General features: G+C 42.8%; 1 protein-coding gene across 2 annotated transcripts in view; it reads left to right on the top strand.

Annotated features, from left to right (window-relative positions):
• The first annotated feature begins 7,989 nt into the window (after nt 1-7,989).
• Nucleotides 7,990-18,153, top strand: part of FBXO11 (F-box protein 11) — a 69,726-nt gene continuing 59,562 nt past the window's right edge. Inside the window, exon 1 of one of the 2 annotated variants that reach the window (XM_056486773.1) lies at nt 7,990-8,465. In XM_056486773.1, the coding sequence (XP_056342748.1) occupies nt 8,354-8,465 (112 nt within the window). In that variant the 5' untranslated portion in view covers nt 7,990-8,353. The remainder of the gene's footprint in view (nt 8,466-18,153) is intronic. The other variant, XM_056486774.1, reaches the window with a different exon arrangement.

Below are 18,153 nucleotides of genomic sequence, written 5' to 3'. Positions count from 1 at the left end.
AGCTATGCAAAATTCCAGCACTGAGCAGCCACAGCCCAGTACTGCCCAACACTGACTACTGTACCTAATGCCATGTTGGAACAGAGCATAGAGAAAGAAAATTAGATTTGATGCTTTTCCTTCTTCTCAGTTTTCTGCCTCACTTAAAAAAAAAATAAACTGACTGCATTTTTTGTTGTGAACAGCTATTAATTAGCCCATACCCAAAGTGGTTCACAGAAGAAATGCCATCTACACAGATGTACATCTGAAAAAACCCAACCTGCATCAAAATATGTCTGGTTTTGCCAAGCAGCTTACAAGGCAAAGTAAACCATTTAATCACACAGTAATAAGATGACCAGTTTGACAAAGAACAAAGACAAGGATCAGCTGTTAAGAAACAACTGTTACAAAACAAACAATAAAGGTTGAACATTTATAAACTTCTAGAGTAACAGCTTCTCTAGTGATGTTGAACATGAACTTGGAGTGACAGTCAGTAACTTGTTTCCATAAACTAGCATAGAGACATCACTTCCCTTTACTCAATTCCTAAAGGAAAATTCTCTGGAGTATTACACTAGTCTTACTCAAGTTTTCCTTCTCAGCTTAGCTGAGACTTGAAAATATATGATAATCTTGATTTCCCATTTTTCTTTTCTGATTTGCTGTGAAAAAGCCATAAAATTTAAGCAACAAAAAGATGTAAGACTCAGGAACTCAGTGACTCAGTGAATCTGAGTATACTGGACACAGCCAAGTGGAGGAAAACTAGATTTTATTTAACATATTTAAATCAGTTGTTCTGTAAGCTGTCCTGACAGCTTATATGTGAATGCACATTTACATATACCATATAAATTCTGTTAAGGCCTAGATCACACTCATGTTCATCACTAAGAGTTGGTGGAGAGGATTTTATAGTACCATTGATCTCATTTACACACACATTCTTCTGAATGGATGATCTATCCTCCATGTCTGCTTATCAGCATAAAATAAGATAATGATAAGAACCTGACACATTAGGGATTCACCATGGAAACAAGATCATTAGGGAATCAAAAAGATCACAAGCAAGCCTTTAATGTGATAAAGATGGAATAGGAAAACCACCTAGATCTAGAATAACAGCTGAGTAGACTCAAAAGGGAGCATGCTACCCTTAAAATCTATTATATTTTGTCAGTTATTCCTAGGAAAATACCTCCTGTTGATTAGTTGACCCTGCTGAGGTGGAAGAACGTGTACATGGAAAATGGAGGATAAATAGAAGCAAACATATCACCAACGTGTGGGTAACTGGACAAACCATGCAGCACTAGACAAAGTCATCTATAGGTACTGATCTGTAAGACATTTCTTGCCAACTTACCTGCCACATGCCCTCAGCAGCAGAAGTCTGAAGCTCCTTGACAGCAACAACCACCACCACGTGGCAACAGAGAGAAATTGACTGCTTGAAGTCATTGTGTAGCTTACAGTCTCTACTCCCTACATGCTCCCAAGTTGGTCATGCTGCCACCTGCCTGGATGCACAGCTCAACCACAGAGCAGATTATGGAGCTTCAGCAGCAGCCCAGACAGCTCCTACAGCAGCACAACTATGGCTGAGAGCATTCCAACAAAACAGACCTAATAGGAATGACTTTCACCCACAAACCCAGGGAAATACTAAAGGGATGCTTCCAGGATCATAGTAAGCCAATCTGTCTCAAGCTTCCTTCATGTAAGGGCCATCCCTTCCCATGACTTTTCTGCACTACCATTGAACATGTCTGAAAAATAGCTGTGCCTTCAGCTGGATTAGTTTGCAGTCATTTTACTTCCTTGATTTGGCTGTGCTGCTGCAGGAATGCTGGTTGATAGAACAGGGTACAGCAGAAAGGCAGCAAAAATATGACTGTGAACAGCAGGATTGCTTCTTAAGGGCAACAGCAATTTGGAGCCTAACTGCAGAACACTCTTCAGGGCATTCTAAAATGCTGATGAAATATTTATTGATCATAAAAATAATTAGACCTTATCCCCATTTATCAGATAAGGCACAACCAAGAGGTCCACCTGAGACAAGCTGGAGAAAAAGGATGTAAATTCCTCTCTTCTACCTGCTCAAACTAGAGAAGGAGCTGGCAAGACTTATGCACACAATATGCTACTCCTAGCCAGGTCCAGTCTTTCTATGCTGAGAGAATGCTTACAGTAGAAAAGGATACTACAGCTTTGGAGCAGGATATTTAAAATGGCATCTGTCTACCATGCAGCAAAGTAAAAAAACTAATCTCTCTACCATGAAGAACTTGTTCCTACCAGTTAACAAAAACAGGTGTTGTTAGGGTTAAAACTGTCAGTACCAATAAAACCCACACCCACCTGCTCTCCAGATTTGAGGTGAAAGCAGTTGTACACATGTGCTGATGGTGAGACTACTTTTAATTTCCCACCTTCAAGATTGAAAGTAGCATCACTTCTCACAACTGATCCCTCTCTGCATGGAGATACCAAATTCCATTTAAGCAACCCACCTTTGGATGCTCTACAATGCTGCCAACTGTTTGACACATTGAAAATGAAGACAGGGATTCCTCATACTCACTTCATATTTAGCTGTTCATAACAAAGAGGAAGCAAAGTGTCCCTAACTGCTCCTGCCTCTCTAGGCCTGTGATAGACCAGCTTCAGGGAACCTAAGTACTTTGTAAAAATGAGGAGCTCAGAATCCCACCCAGATATTTTTAGGGAAGAACCACCCTCCAACCTGCAAAAAATTTCATAAAGTAGCCATTTTTTTCCTTTGGTAGGTCTAAATCTGGAGCCAGAACTCTCATGTAACTTCAAGCCTCCTGGTATTAAATGATTGATTTTCCCAGTTGGGAGTATTGGATGTACTTCTTGTAAACATTTCTCATTTGGGACCTGACTCAATTCATTATGTTGAAAGATCTCTTCAGGCTGCATCCTCTCCAAGGCAATATAAATAACACCCACATCAACCTTATTTGGGGGACAGAAAACCCCAGCTCTAAAGACAGAACTCATCATATGGACATACTGCTGATACAATGTGCAGAAGTAGGCTCCAAGGATAAAAACTGAGTGAAGCCCATATCTGATCTCTGTACATGCATGTTTGAAAATGAACAGCAAGAAGCAAACCTTGAGTGAATGAGAACCACCAAGTCAAAATAATAGCTCATCACCCATAAAATTATGTGATTAATACCCAATCTATTTTAATTAATTTTAAAAATGAAGCTTTGTAGCAGATCAGACTATCTGAAAACCCTAAATTTGGTACAATCCAGAGGACCAAGTTTGGGGATTTCACTAAGTACTATCAGAAAAAATCAGTTGAAAATACAGTATGGATACTTGAAACAATTCCATATTCCCTCTCCCTCCCCTAACCATACTCCCAAAAAAATCCAGAAGGCAGTGGTGTAGATATTTATCCAGCTATGAAATTTCGACCAAGACAGCTAATAATGCTTTAAAACTCAGACACAATCCCTCCAGGACATTTTTTTAGAAGTTGTTTTTATTTAAAAAAATAAAAGTACCACTCATGTTTCCAGAGAGCTTTTGTTAGGGCAGAATTAGAATTAACACATTAAATAAACATGTTGCAACAGTCATGTGAGCTTATAGGAAACAACACACATTCCCCACCCTGAGGTCTTTATTTTTAGTGCAAAAACCAGGTTGGTATAGCAACAGAAAACATCCCAGCCACAGACATTTACCCAGAAGGCAACCCAGGAAGGTCAGCTAACATCAAGCTGGATTTTAGGAGACATGGATTCCAGGTGAAAGGAGAAGAGATTTAAGAGTCTTTTTCTGCAAGAGTGGGAAGATTCTAGCTGCATGAGATGGGTTGTAAAATGCAATTAAGAGGAACTGAGGGTCAGAGACATTGCAACAAAATGACACTGGAATTTTTGAGCTGCACAGCAAGCATGTTCAACCAATTACAGCCATCATTAGCTATTTCTGAAAGGCCAAACATATTCCAATCTTAGGAGAAACAACCCTGTAAGTTTAAAGAGCTCCAAGCCAGAAATTCACGGTGGGTCAGTCCCAAATCTTCAATGCAGCATTTTTAGTCCAGGGACATATTAGCAGCATATGAGATGGTCAGAAATAATAGGCAAAATTCTTATACTTCTGAAAGCAGTAACATGACACTGTGGAGAAAGCCTTAGCTAAGGACTCCTGTACCCTGGTTTCTGCTCATAGCCCTGTTAATAGCCTGGAAATGCTCTTGGACAAGGCATTTCAGCCCTTTCTACTTCACTTTCATCCATACAGAGAGGAAGAGACATAGTTCCTTTGCAAAACCACTTGAATAGATTCAAGCTCACAATAAAAAAATGACTCCTTGTATTTCTCATTCAAATCCACAAGCTATAGCTAAATGCTCTGTGGTGGGCTTTGTATAATAAACTATAACCATGTTCTCAAAATATTTCTTGTTCTCTCACAAATATTAGGAAGCTAAAGCTAGGGAGAATACTGTGCAATTGCCACTTAATTAAAAGCCAGCAATTCAGCAGGGGGGTTAATTGTTTTGTTTTCCAATTTTCAAAATTATTGTTTCTAAATAATTTTTAAATAGAGTTTTAGGTCATCATATACAAGTTGAAGTCTGTCCTCACGTTTTGTGAGCCCCATAGAAGTACTGCACAGATTACAGTTTCATTGAAATGTGTTATCATAGACTTGTTTTGATCAACTGTTAAAGCAATACCCATATCTTCAGGGTAAGGATGCATCATGACAACTTAAATGAATCTGCTCCCCATTCAAAGCATTTCTAACAGGCTCTGAAGCAAGACTTTTCAGGTTGCTAGTTAGCATATACATTAAATAGAATAAAAATAGTGGTGATTCCTGCAGATCACCCTGGCCTCAATCAGCCTTGCTGACTTAACATTTTACACTGTCCCACAGTAACTTCCCCATCCTGCTTATTCTGTGACCCCACTACCTCTAATCTCTCAGCAATACTCTGAGATTCTAGAAAAGAAACACTGATTCACTACTTTGATATTTAAGTTGTTTTAACTGTCTTCACTTTAGAGAAAGTCAGCCAATCAAAGTTGCTGTTCTGTCTCTGCACATCACCCTCACAAACAGGAATCCCCTTCATCACAACTTGCACTACATCTCTCTATGAAGCTGCCTCATCTCTACCTATTCTATGTTAACACATAATTAACAAGTTACTGTTATCACTAAGCACTCTATGGCATCTCTTTCTCCATGCAGGAGGTGATCTCTTCAAAGCAGCAGCCAACTCTTCAAGAAGAAGCAGAGAACCAGTTATCATTAACATTTAAATACACACACATTTGAAGTTCAGCGCAGCTTAGAAGATGGTCTGAATATGATGAGCTAGCACTAGACAACTCTGTCCAAATTGCTTATGCTATAAATTCTCCAAGCAAGCTCCTCACCCAGGTCTTACACCTTTCTGTTCATAATGTGAGGCTGTTCAAGGGTCACCAAAAGGTGATTTGTGGCCAACATAACCAGCCCAGCAAGCATTTCTATTGTCGACAATTATGCAAAAAGATCACTGTACGGTTTAGCTCCACTTCCCATTCCCTCTCTTCCCAATTTAAATAAAGAAAAAGCTGTCTCAACAAAGGCTAAATTATCTTGCCAGTATAAATCACACCCACATTCAGGAATGGCTTATTAGCACATTGTACAGGATGGCTTAAAGCACCTCCACAGTGGTGCAATGAAGCCCAAATTAATAATTTCAGTGCCATTTCCATCACAGAATGGTGTTTTCCTTCTCAGAGACTTTACAGCAGCAATAGAGACACAGGATGGATAAACAGAACATTTTAAAGACTGACAAACTTGAAATTATGAACAAGGATACATTTAACAGTTATGAGAAGAGATACAGATATTTAGTTGATAATATTTTGATGAGTTTTCAGGCTCTCTAAAGTACAGCCAAGAATGTCAGAAAAGAGCACTACAAATATTTCTTTACTCCATGCATTGTAAGCAAACACTGAGTACTTACAGGAATCACTGTTTTTTTGCACCAGTAATTTATTTAGTAACCAAATCAAGCCTGTATTATCCAGCATGAGGTTCTCATATTTTCAAATCAGAGCATTTATCCCGAACTTCTGCATAACTTCTACAGATTGCCCTCAATGTATTTTGGTTGTCAGTGAGAGTACATCTTGGACCTTAAGGAGCTAATTACAGAAAGTGTTTTTGTAGGCCAAGAAACCATTCAGTTTCAAACTAGTTCAAGATTTCTTAAGGTAGAGTTTGCTTCGATTAACTAAAGTTTCATTCTAGTATCAGAACCTTTAGATTCTTAAAGGCTCTATGTGAAAAGTATTTTGCTATCTATTCTTGAACAAGCTTTCAAAGGTTTAGAGTACTAAAAATTTGGAGCGTACCTACATTGAGCAATTTCAGCTAATCTTGTGACACCAAGAATTCATTTGCTTGGTGAAGAGAGCACAACTAGAACAGGAATAGACTCAAACAACTGAAATACTCCAGTTTAAAGATGAGAAGTTTTCAATGAGGAGAAAAAAAATCCTTAACCATGGCACAATAAGTGCAGCACAATACTTGGCTAGGGTTATTCTTCCCATTCAAGAGTTAAAGCAGAGTTTTACAAGGCTACTACCAAAAATAAAGATACTTTAATGATATTTACATGTAATTATGTAGCTCTACAGAATATTCAGTACAGTAGCCTGGTAATTGCCATGACAGAAACTGGCCCCCAACAGACTGATGTTTGTATTCTTTTTCCCTACGAAGTTCTTCTCACGGGAGCTTGACTTCATTATCTCTACCCCTAATATCGGAGAAGTTGGCAAGAATTACTTCCCTTGGACATGGAAAAACATCCTCCACTGTTTCTCAAGACATTCTTAAAGGCAACAAAATGTTAAGTCTAAAAAATGCTCCTTAACAACTTCTGAAATTTCTCATACGTTTATATTTGGTCTAATGTGAAATGAGAGTTAGATTATCATTGTCATTTCCCTTAGAATGTTTTTGAAGCTTCTTGCTTTTCAAAAACTGCCATTTCCTTTAACTATATTATACCTTCATTTGTCAGCTTACAACAAGCTCCTATCTAATGTGTTTTTAATTATCATCATTTATTTATATTTCATACCAGAAAACACTCTTTTGCTTTCCAGGCATAGACAAGGGCCCTGGTTCCAGAAGCTCCCAGAGCTTAGTTTAAGTAGGACTCCACACAAACCCACCTTCGCAGCATTAGAAGCAGATTCCTGAGCAACTCTACAAAGAGGAGATCTCTTCCTTACTGCTTGTGTTGTGCCATCCATATTATTAAGTGACCCCTGAAAAGGAAAAAGACCACAGCTAGCTTCGTTTACTTTTTTTCCTCGCTCTGAGGTCATCAGCTGAGCACCAACACAACACACAAAATAAAGGAGGAAAAGCCTCATACACTTGTCCAAAGCCCAAAATAAAGAGCATTATCGTTATTTCCGCAAAAGGTAGCACAAACACGAGAGGGCATACCGGCCAAGGAACATACACAAATCCAGAGGGGAAAAAATGGTTACCAACCAGCCAGGAAACCGAAACGAGCCGGCACCCAGAGCACGGCTAATCCCAGCCCAGGCAGGGTTACCAAGGCGCACGGCACCACAACACGGCACCGCCGCCAGACGCCCGCCCTCTCTCCCTCATCACACACGGCCTGAGCGCAGCCTGCCGGGCCCCCACCGGCTGCCAGCGGGCCCGGCGGCTTCCAGGCCGCCCCGGGCCCGGCTCCTCACGGGCGCCGCCGCCACAGCCAGGCCCGGGCGCCGCCATTGCCGCCTCGCACGCGCGGCCCCGGCCTTTTATCGGCACCGCGCCGCCCCACCCCGCGCCGCGCCGCCCGCCCGCCCCGCCCCGGCCTGCGCACCCATAGTACGGCAGCGCCGATTGGCCGCGCCGCCGCATGCCGTTTGTGTGGGGCGCGGCGATTGGCGCAGCGCGGCCGCCCAACGGCCGCCCGCTCGCGAGCGCGTCCCTGGCGGTGTCAATGGCTCCTCCTGCCACGGAGCAGCGACGGGCCTGAGCCGGGCAGGACCGCGGGATCGCCGGGGGCCGGGACGGGGGGGCGCGGCGCCATCGTCCCCCACAGCAGCGCTGGGAGAGCCGGCGGCTCCTCTGTCTTCGAGCGAGCCGGCAGCGGCGGCGGGACCCGCGCCCGGAGATTCCCCCTCCGCCCTTCCCTGCTGCCTGCGCCTGCGAGGCGGCCGCCCCGGGGCTCCCTCCGAGCGCCCTCGTCCCCGCCGAGGCACCGGTTGCCGGAGGATTCCCCCCCTCCCCTCCCGCCGCCCACACGAGCCGGCAAATGAACTCGGTCCGAGCCGCCAACAGGAGACCCAGGCGAGTGTCCAGGCCGCGCCCGGTGCAGCAGCAGCAGCAGGAGAGGAACAACGCCGCCGCCGCCGCCGGGGATCGGGGTAAGCCGGGCTCGGGGCCCGCCCTGCGCGGGGACCGGCAGGAAAAGCCCAGGCTGCTTCACCCTTGGCTCCCGCTCAGGCCGCGCTTTGTTTGGCTCGGGCTCTGCCCCGGCTCGGGGGGAGGCGGGGGCTCGGCCCCTTCCCCGGCCGGGGAGGGGGGAGCCGATCGCCCGCGGCCCCTCGGGACAGGACACCCCCCCGAACCCCCGCCCCGTCCCTGGGGACCGCGGGCGGGCGAGGCGCCCTCGCCCCCCGGGAGCAGCGGTGCCTGCCCGCGGGCAGCTGCGGGCCGGGCCCCTGAGGGGCGCGGGGGGAGGGCGCCCGGGGGGCTGCGGGGCGGGGGGAGGCGGTGGTGCCGGCCGACTTGCGGCGGCACCTTCCCCGAAATGGTGTCCGGGGGCGGCGGCTCCGGGTCTGGCCGAGGCTCCGCGGGGCCGGGCCCGCCGCGCCGCGCCTGCTGCGCAGTTTGGGCTCCGGCTCCATGGCCGGCGGGGGGGCCGCGGCCCGTCAGCCATTGATCCCCCCCGGCCACACCGCCCCCGCCGCCCCGGAGCGGAGCGGGGGCTCGGGCCGCCCGCGCCTCAGCCCTGCCCGGCCGGGGCCTAGCGTGAAAATGTTGACAATTCGGAGCTAATGGGGGAAAGCACCATTGTGTGAGGGCATGAGGAAGCGGCGAGCTGGGATTCGCCCCTCATGGAGCCCGGAGCGGGGTGCAGGGGGGCTCGGGGGTGGCGGCCCCCTCGGGCCTGTCGCTGTCGCCCCAGTGGTGGCTCTGGGGGTGCCACTGTGCGTGTGCTCCGACTGTTCAGGGCTGGTGCTGGCTGGGCTTTTTTTTTTTTTTTTTTTTTTTTTTTTTTTTTTTTTTTTTTTTAAGGCGAGATGGGGGTGGGATTGGAGGAGACATTTTGCATGTCTTATCTGGTGGATTGGATTTTAATTTTTTATGCATTACCTGTCACAACTCCGGCGTGATAAAGGAGACTGATCCGTGGTGCGGTCTTAGGTGTACATATGCCTTTTTAAAATTAAAAAAAAAAAAAAAAAGAAAAAAAAAGAAAAGGCTTCATTGTCAGCTGAATGTCTTTTGTTTGAATATCTGGGATCACATTGAGAGCAAGGTATTTTAACTACGGAGATGCATCGCGATAAATATTTTAGTGCATTTTATGCAATCAGAACATTTTAAGTAGATGAAGTAAAGAAAATTTAATCTGAGGAAGTATTTTTAATTCTCCATTCCTCTCCCTCCCCTTCCTTCCCCCGCCCCCCCTCGCACACATTGGTCAGAGCAAAGAATGTTACCCAGACCAGATTGCTGTGTATATAACCAGAGGATGTGATGTCTTATGCCCAATTATGGGTCTTGTGTAAACCTTCCAAAATCTTCAGTAATTATATGATTAAAATTACTTCTCTGGTATACTGACATTTAAAAGACAAACAACACAGAAAATAAAGAAACACAACAACAAAAAAAGAAATTCTTCCTCTGAAAGACACGCACTGAGGGTTTTCATCATTGATACTCCATATGCAGAATATAGGGGATTTTTTCAACTCCATGGTTTACTTTGCATTTTAAACAGGTGAAAAATACAACTTATAAAAGGCATTCAGAATGATATGCTTATGGATTAAATGCAGTGATTATTCGGTTTTACATTAGACTGCCACTGTTCATATGTTACTAATTTGCTAAAGATACAGGCAGAAACTTCCTCTATTAAAATATGAGGCTGCAGTGTGTTTGTATTACTTTGACATTTCTGGAACTCTGGATTCACCTATTTTTTTTTTTTTTTTATGCTGTTCTGTGCTGTTGACCACTCAGTGGTGATGAAATTATAACAAAATCAAATTCCATGGTTTGTGGAAATTACCGTTCCATGTAGATCACTGCTAGCTTTTTCCTCCCATTTTTGAAGGTCAGTTGTGCTAGGTCTCACTTGCCCAAAAATGTATCAACAGTATTAAGGTTTTTTTGTCATTAGTGTTCCATCTACATTTGGAGTGTCTTTAGCACAGTTTCTGTTCTATCTCAGGATTTGCAAGGTCTGATCCACTGTATCTGGAAGGTAATTTCAGCTTTACTTGTGACTTTGATCGCTTTGTGCAGGGCTATTGCAGTAAAGGCTGATGAATAATGCTACTAAATTAAAAGCCAATATACTGGGGTTAGACTATACCATGCAAATCAGTGTTGACTTCTTTCACCTTTATTCCCAAGCAATGTAGGTCATCCTAAAAAAGGCTGTACAAAAGAATCAGTATAAGTTATTAGGAAAGGGTTTCTATTGAACTCAGATATAAATTTGTTTAAAAAACCTCTCTTACTGTATACTGTGAGTGCAGCTGTGACTGAACAGGCATTATTTTTTGTTATTGTTAATTTCTTTCCTCCTTCATAATACAGCTCTGTACTTATAACCACGGCTATCATGGGACAGAGTTGATAATACAGCTCAGTTAATCTTTGGAACTTCTTGTTTCATATCATTAGATTGCTTGGTAAAACATGTACTAGATCTTGAGCTTTATTTATTATTTAATGCTGCGTAAGTAGACAGTATTTTACAACTGAGTAACAGCTATTACATGTTCACTACTGGGTAAAAATCAAGTTATGATGCCTATTGTTGATAAATAGATCACTGGGAAAAATGCTTTTATGAAAATCCTTCCTCAAAGGTTCCTTATAAGAATTTAAAAATCATACAAAGCAGTGCTTTATACTGAAGTGATTCTCATTTTATGTTAATGAAAAAGCAAATCTAATGAATATATAACAATGCTATCTATATTATACATTGATGAACAATAGCTGTTCTGGTTACCTGTGTTCTGGTTAGTGGAGAAGGAAGATCATAAATGATGGCAGATAAAAATGTTTTCTCCCCCAGACTCACTGTGTTACACAGCCAAGATAAGATGTCACCAGGATACACTTCCCAAGATGTTTTGCCTTATGCTCTGCTGTTCACACCTCCTTCCATCTAAATTAGCCACTCTGGCTACACTGTGCCACTTCTGTTTTACCTTCTCCCTTCTGATCTCTCCCCAGTCACTCTCCCCAGTCACCAGTGGGGTTACCAGTGGTTTATTCAGTGGTTTTGCAATTCTGCATGAAAGATATAGAATAGATGTGTCCTTTTATTTTCTTTAGAACAAAGGTCTACCCAAAAGGAAATCTGGACTTGGTAATGTTTATGATTAAATAGTCCCATGTTTGCTTATAGTGTTATTCTTTCTTCCTTGAGTGTATAGGTTTGGTTTGTTTTAGGAAGAAGACAAGGTTAGATGCTTATTTTAAAAGACCAGAAGATTTTGTCCAGAATGCAACTGAAATTGTCAACCTCAGAGCTGCCATATGAATATTTTTTTCTTGTTTCTGTTCTTCTCAAAATCATAACTCCATTAGTGCGTATGTGCCTCTGTAAACCCAGCACATCACTGGCTGTAGTACTAATGAGGTTCTGAGCTGCATGTCTAGAATTAAGTGCTCTTAGGGCCGGCTCCTGTGTGCTAAGTCCCCAGCTGCATCTGGCACGGTGCTGCCGCTGCTGTTGCGCGGTGGCGGTGTCCATGTGACCAGGCAGGGAGCTGGCTCCCGAGCTGCCTGCGCCAAACGCTAACTGCCTTTTTTTTCCCAGGTTGGTTTTTGGCACGAGTTCTGCTGCAAGGGAAGGGATCACACTGAACGCTTGTGGGTGTGGTGGGGCTATGGCAGCTCCAATTTAGATTGGGTTAAGCTGGGTCAATACTTTCGGAGCTGAGGCAAGTTTAATACATGCAGCCATAAACCTACCTTGCAAGTTTGCTTCCCCTCCTTGCGCCAGTCTATTTTCCAATGAAAACAAGATACGTACACCCATACAGTCTGTGTCATTCTGCAACTTCTGAACTTGTTAGCTCGTTTCAAGCAAAGTTGACAAAGGGGTGTGAAGTTAAGTTTTGTGGAAACTGTTGGCTGGGCAGAGGATGAAGACAATGAGGGAAAGACATTTATAACTCACTCTCTCTACCCATGCCAAGAAGGAGCAACCAGCTGGCCTGTCAGCACACAAGGTAATTGAATTAGTCATTTGTCTGTTTAGGGGACAGAGGCCTTGACGTACTGGGAAAAAGAGTAGGGTAGGCTGTGTACATCAAACATGTAGAAACTAAGCTCCAGTGGAGTCGTTTCTCACAACGTTTGAATTTTGTAATGTTGAGATAAATATCTTAGGAAAGGTAAGGAGTCTTTATTTGGCTCTGTTTGAAGTGTATGTGTGTAAGCACATGCATGATTATATGTGATTGTTTTTTTAGTATGTGCACCAAAAGGCTTATTTGGTGAGTGCAGGCCAGTAACAGTGACTGAATTAGATTACTCTTATTCTGAAGCAAATGCACAGACTTGCATCAAAGCACCTAAATGGGTTTCAGTTTTTGTAGGGTCTTCCCTTAAGACAAGAAGTCAAGTAGGGCATTGGTTGCTTCACATGGAAAGAAAACTAGTTAAGGTTTTTCTCTATTTCTTGAAAGTGAGTCATGGGCTGTGAAAAGGTATATTCACATATAGAAACATAATTCTTGTTTTTGCAATGAAAAGTTTCCAAAGTGTACCTTAGAGATAAAAATTTAGAGTCTATAAACTTGGTTCTTCAAGTGGAACTTCTGTTTCTCTAAGCCTCATTCTGCATTATGAGTACATCTGTGTGTACCTTTGCTGTCCTTCATATAGGGCAAGTGCCTAAACCTATGCTAAAGGTTTTCTATTTCATTTGGAGAGATAAAAATCAAGTGTGTTTGTTCTTGGCATACACAGTAGTGTTCATTGCTTATAGTTTCAGTATATTTTAGTCAATCATAAGACTGTTAACCTCAGTTATAGTTTCCCAGAAATGCCAAATCTTTTTTTATGTTCTGTGTTACAAAAACTTGGAGCCCAGTGGTTAAAGAGATAATGAAGTCTCCTTCATGGGTCTGTTTTATATCTTTGTGCTTTGGGGGAAGGTAATGCTCTGTGCCCCCCTCCTTGCTCTGGTGCTTCCTGGGACAATCACAGTCACAGAGTAGAGCAAAGGTGTGCAATGTATGCCAAGCTGTTACTGCAGGTGTGCAAGCATGAAGCACCTCAGTTGTTGAGCACAAATAAACATTCTGTGCACTGGGTATGAAGCTCTGATGTATATGCACAGAATTGAAGCACTAGGAGCTGCCTGGGAAGGTCAGGCTGGCAGGCTGCTTTCCATGGGCAGCAGCTCCCTCAGCAGCACGGTGAGCCTGCTGCGCCTCACGAGTGCTGAATGTGCAGTGCCTGTGCAGAGCTGCTGTGCCGTGTGTGTGCTCAGCACAGTGAGCACACACACACAGGATGGCATCAGGGGCTGCCTCTGCAGCCAGGACAACTCCTTTGAAAGGCCCACACTCTCCTCTGGGTCCCTGCGGTGATGGAAGGAGGATGCACCAGGTGCATTGTTAACGTGCATCACCTGTGGCAACACTTAAACTTCCTCTTGCAAGCTGTGCCTGTGAACTTCTTGGTCTGCTAGGAAGAGGACGTAGAGTGTTTCTGTAAGGTTTCTAAATTGTATAGATTAATGATGAAATATATTTAGTCTTATACATTACAACAGATGCAATAGGAAAATTAAACCAGAGCCGTGCAACATATAGGTAACCAAAGCAGAGGTGAACTGACTGAACTAAAAGGAATTGAGAAAATGGAAGGTTTGTTCAGTTGAATTCATTATTACCTAATAGTCTTATGTTTTCAGGTTATTAAGTATTTCTGTTTCTTACTTGTATATTTCTTTATTCAGTGCTTGGATTGGAAGGGGAACAAAACTTGGTGATTCTTGTTCATGGTACTAAGCTGTAGTATTTGAATATCTAGATTAGGTGTTTAGTCTGAGTCCTTCAGTTCTTGTAAAATGGGGGCCAAGGAGGGAGGAGGGAAAGAATGCAAATTTAAAAATGTAGTGAAATTACAGACCATCAAAATTCTGCTTTTGTAGTATATTATTGCTTTTAAATTTTTATAGAGGAAAAGATTAAGTTCTAGATGTAGGTTCCTAAGTAAAGAGGATTCTTTAGAGGCATCTTCTGTTATATGCTTGTACTTCCTGTTAGAAAATTTAATGAACTTTTCTTGAGGTATTAAAATATGTATCTGGAATCTTTCTTAAAAGATAGCTTGAATAGTAGTTACTGTGGTTCCTCTCAATAACAGTTTTCCTGATTATACTGCTGCCTGTTCTTAAATTATTATTCATTTGTGGGTAGAGGCTGGGATAAACAAGCAGTGAATACTTACAAAACCTGGAGTTCTTTCAGTAGGCTTTTGGGGACTATTTTTTTGTGCTCTCCTCTGAGATACTTTCTTTACTTGCTTTTTTTCCAAGAGAACTAAGTAATTGTGGAGCCTGTTTGTTAGAGAAAGGTGTTGTCCTGGTTCTCCTGCTTCTAACTCCATGCTCAGCCTTTGCCTTGCTTTGACACCCTTAGCTCCCTGGACCCTATCACCACAGAAACCAAGCCTCCAAAACACTCTGAGTTACCTGCTGGTTTAGCTGTTGGTTTACCTAAGTGCAGGGTTGAGTGAGTGCGTAAGAGAATCGGGGATCGGTGGGACTGGCCCTTGCCCTCGCAGGTCACCCTTAGATCAGCTTGGCTGTCCTGTGGGATCGCAGCCTTCCCTAGTGGCTGGTGCCAGTCCTGTGTATTTGAGAGGAGCTGTTGCAGTGCTGCTGAGGCTCTGTGCTCTGCTCCGTTCTGTGGGACATACAATGAAACCTACTGTTCGTTGTAACAGAAACCTGCAGTTTCCATTCCGTTGCCAGGTTTGTCAGGTCCCTCAGATGTCTTACATGTGAGAGTTCAGGCACTGCTTTGTTCTGGGAGCTCAAACTGCTGCATAGTTGAGCTCTGCCTGGAAACCTTGTCACTGAGGCTCCAAGGTTTGTTTCTGTTGAGCAGCAGTACCTTGATTCTATGTAGGTTACTCCACAGAAGCCTGTATAGATATGCTTCCCATACAGGCTGAGTATCACTGGTATTCCAGTATCAGAGTAATAGTAGTGTTTATCTTCTTGCACAGCCAGTTCTGTGTTCCAAAAAACTGATTCAGCTGTACCACGTGAGTGCCAGTCTAGTGCTGGTAGAGCGTATCAAGCTTTCCCTCACTTTTTCAGTGCTGGTTGACTGCACTAAGCTTAGTAGGTACGCACAGTGTAGAGAAATGAGCACTCCTGGGGATGAGGTTGGGAAACAAAAGCTTTGGGTTTTGTCCTACTTTGAATTGCCACTACATGGCAACAAGGCCAAATCAACAACTGTACTTGGAATTCCTGTACTTATTCTAAATAACCACTGTCCACACCAGCAGAAGAGCTGAATGTGCAGTCTCTTGGTCATCGTGCTGTGTGCATACTTTTATGCTGAAGGTTAGCATGAATAGGTCATGTTACAGTAACTATTTCCTTTTGGTAATCCCAGTTTGTAGTATTTGGAAACAGCTTATTTACCTTAAGGGCTCTCATTTGTGGGTTCTCTTCTGTTGCTTGTTTTCAGCTCACACATCCAGAAGCAAAGGTTCCAGCATTTAGTGTCTTGCTTTCTGAATAGGGGGGAGTTGTAGCTTTACAGCAGGTCTAAATTTCAAGCTATCTTTGTATTTGGACAGGTTTGTAGGATGACAGGTTACCATATGTCAGCTGATCTGTGGTGTCTGATTCACAGTAATTGTTCATGTGTATGCTCTTAGCCTGTGGCAAATGGAAGGTAATTTGAGTTAGCTTGACCCTCTTTCATTATGCTTTTGCAAGGCACTCCCTTCTCCATGTGGATTGTTAGACCTGCTGAAGAGCCTTGGCTAAAACAATAATGCAGTTTCTGTCTCTCAGCTAGTTTGGCTGTATCTGTGCAACGGCAGGATGAGGACTTCCCCAATGTCCTGTATTGTTGCTGAAGAAATAAATGCTACAAAGATGCCATTCTGAAAACCAGTCAGATGTTACAATTGCCAGGTGTTTTTTTTTAGAGAGGGCACAGAGCTTTATTAGTGCGTTTAAAAGCACATGGAACAAGTTGTTTATTTCACAGTGTCTTGCTATACTTCCTTCTTGTTTTTGAAGAAGTACATTTTACCTTGATTTTTTTCAGGTAATACTTGGTAATTGAAATAATTCTAACACTACAGTAACAATTTTTGATGTTCTGATTCAAAGCCTGCTGAAATCCTGGCTAACTGAAGGATTCCCATTTACTACAAATGGCACTTGAATTTGATCTGAAATGACATGAAAGGTAAAACAATTGATTTTCTTTTTAGTGCTCAGTTCTTATTTGAAATTTGATTTTTGCAACAGAAAATCCAGTCCAGTCTGGTTCATCAATAATTGCCAGAAATCTAAAATACTACTTAAATGCTTATGGGAAAATACTTTTCAGTACCGTGATAAAGCCATCCTGTCTTGCTGCCTTACTGAGAAGAGAAACTCGGAACTGGCTCTTGAATCTATTCCATTTCCTCTTCTTACACAGATTCATCTCCTTACTTAATTACTGCATTACTGATCCTGTGTGTATATAAAGTATCCTCCCTATTTTTGCATTCTTATTTTGTCAATAAATGTTTTTTCTCCGAGATAATTGGGTAAAATTTACAGTTCCCAAGCTGCTTGTACTTGAAAACGTGAGAGGAAATGTGTTAATTTCTACTTTAATTGGAGTTTGAGACGTAGGTCTTGGTGCAGACTTGCTGTAATCATGTGAAAAATAAATAGATGGAAAGTTTATCAACATACTTTTAAAAAATTTAATTTGTCTGTGTATCTTAAGGAAGTACATTATGCTACAGAAGCATGGGAAAAACTTCAAATTTTAGTCATGTTTTCTAGGAGATGAGAACAAAATGGAATGCTTTTTTGGTTGAGTAATCCTTTCCTGATGATTGGGAAAGCAAGAGGCCAGAAAGGTGACCGAAATGCTATTGGGTCATCAGTGTAAATTGTGTGTAGTGGCTGCTCAAATTCATGTTTACTATTTCCTTCAATTGTTGCCATCTTGATGGAAGAACTACAGTCCTTGGATGGTTGTTACGTTAATTGTTGTCAAGATGCAATGCCTCACCTTTCTCTGAACATTGTAATATCTGACCATTTTCTTGGGCATTCATGCACAGTCTTTGAAGAGCAGTTATTCAAAATAAACCAGAGTTTACTTGGAAATTTCATTTGCTCTGTTAGGACCTGTGTTGCAGAAGTGTCCAAGTTGAGACCATGGGTAGGGACAAGAGATACCTGAGCTCCATCTCTTGCAACCTTGGGAGACCAAAGGTCCAGGGTGATTGCAGCGTATGAAAGTGCATAGTGGTTTTTCCATCACAGAAGAACCACTTTTCATGGAATCACAGACTGGTTTGTGTTGGAAGAAACCTTAAAAATAATCTAATTTCACCCCTCTTGTATTGAGATCCATTTGGAGCTTCCTCTGGTTCAGTTTTCTAGGTCTCCACAAAGCACGAAAATAATTGAGCCTCTAAGGTATGTGCCTCAGATTGCTGTTGAGAGAACCTCCTTCAACACAAGAGTTGTTTGGCCAGCTAAGCATCAGTGGGAGGAGAGAGGATTAGTGCTTTGGGCTACTGTTGCTGTCAGGATGACTAGAAAAATGGGTGTGATTGTGATGATAATGGGTGATATCT

The sequence above is a fragment of the Oenanthe melanoleuca genome, chromosome 3, assembly GCF_029582105.1.
Source record: "Oenanthe melanoleuca isolate GR-GAL-2019-014 chromosome 3, OMel1.0, whole genome shotgun sequence".
In the NCBI taxonomy this organism is placed as follows: domain Eukaryota; kingdom Metazoa; phylum Chordata; class Aves; order Passeriformes; family Muscicapidae; genus Oenanthe; species Oenanthe melanoleuca.
The sequence above is the reverse complement of the archived record's forward strand: the minus strand, read 5'-3'. Positions and strand labels throughout refer to the sequence as shown.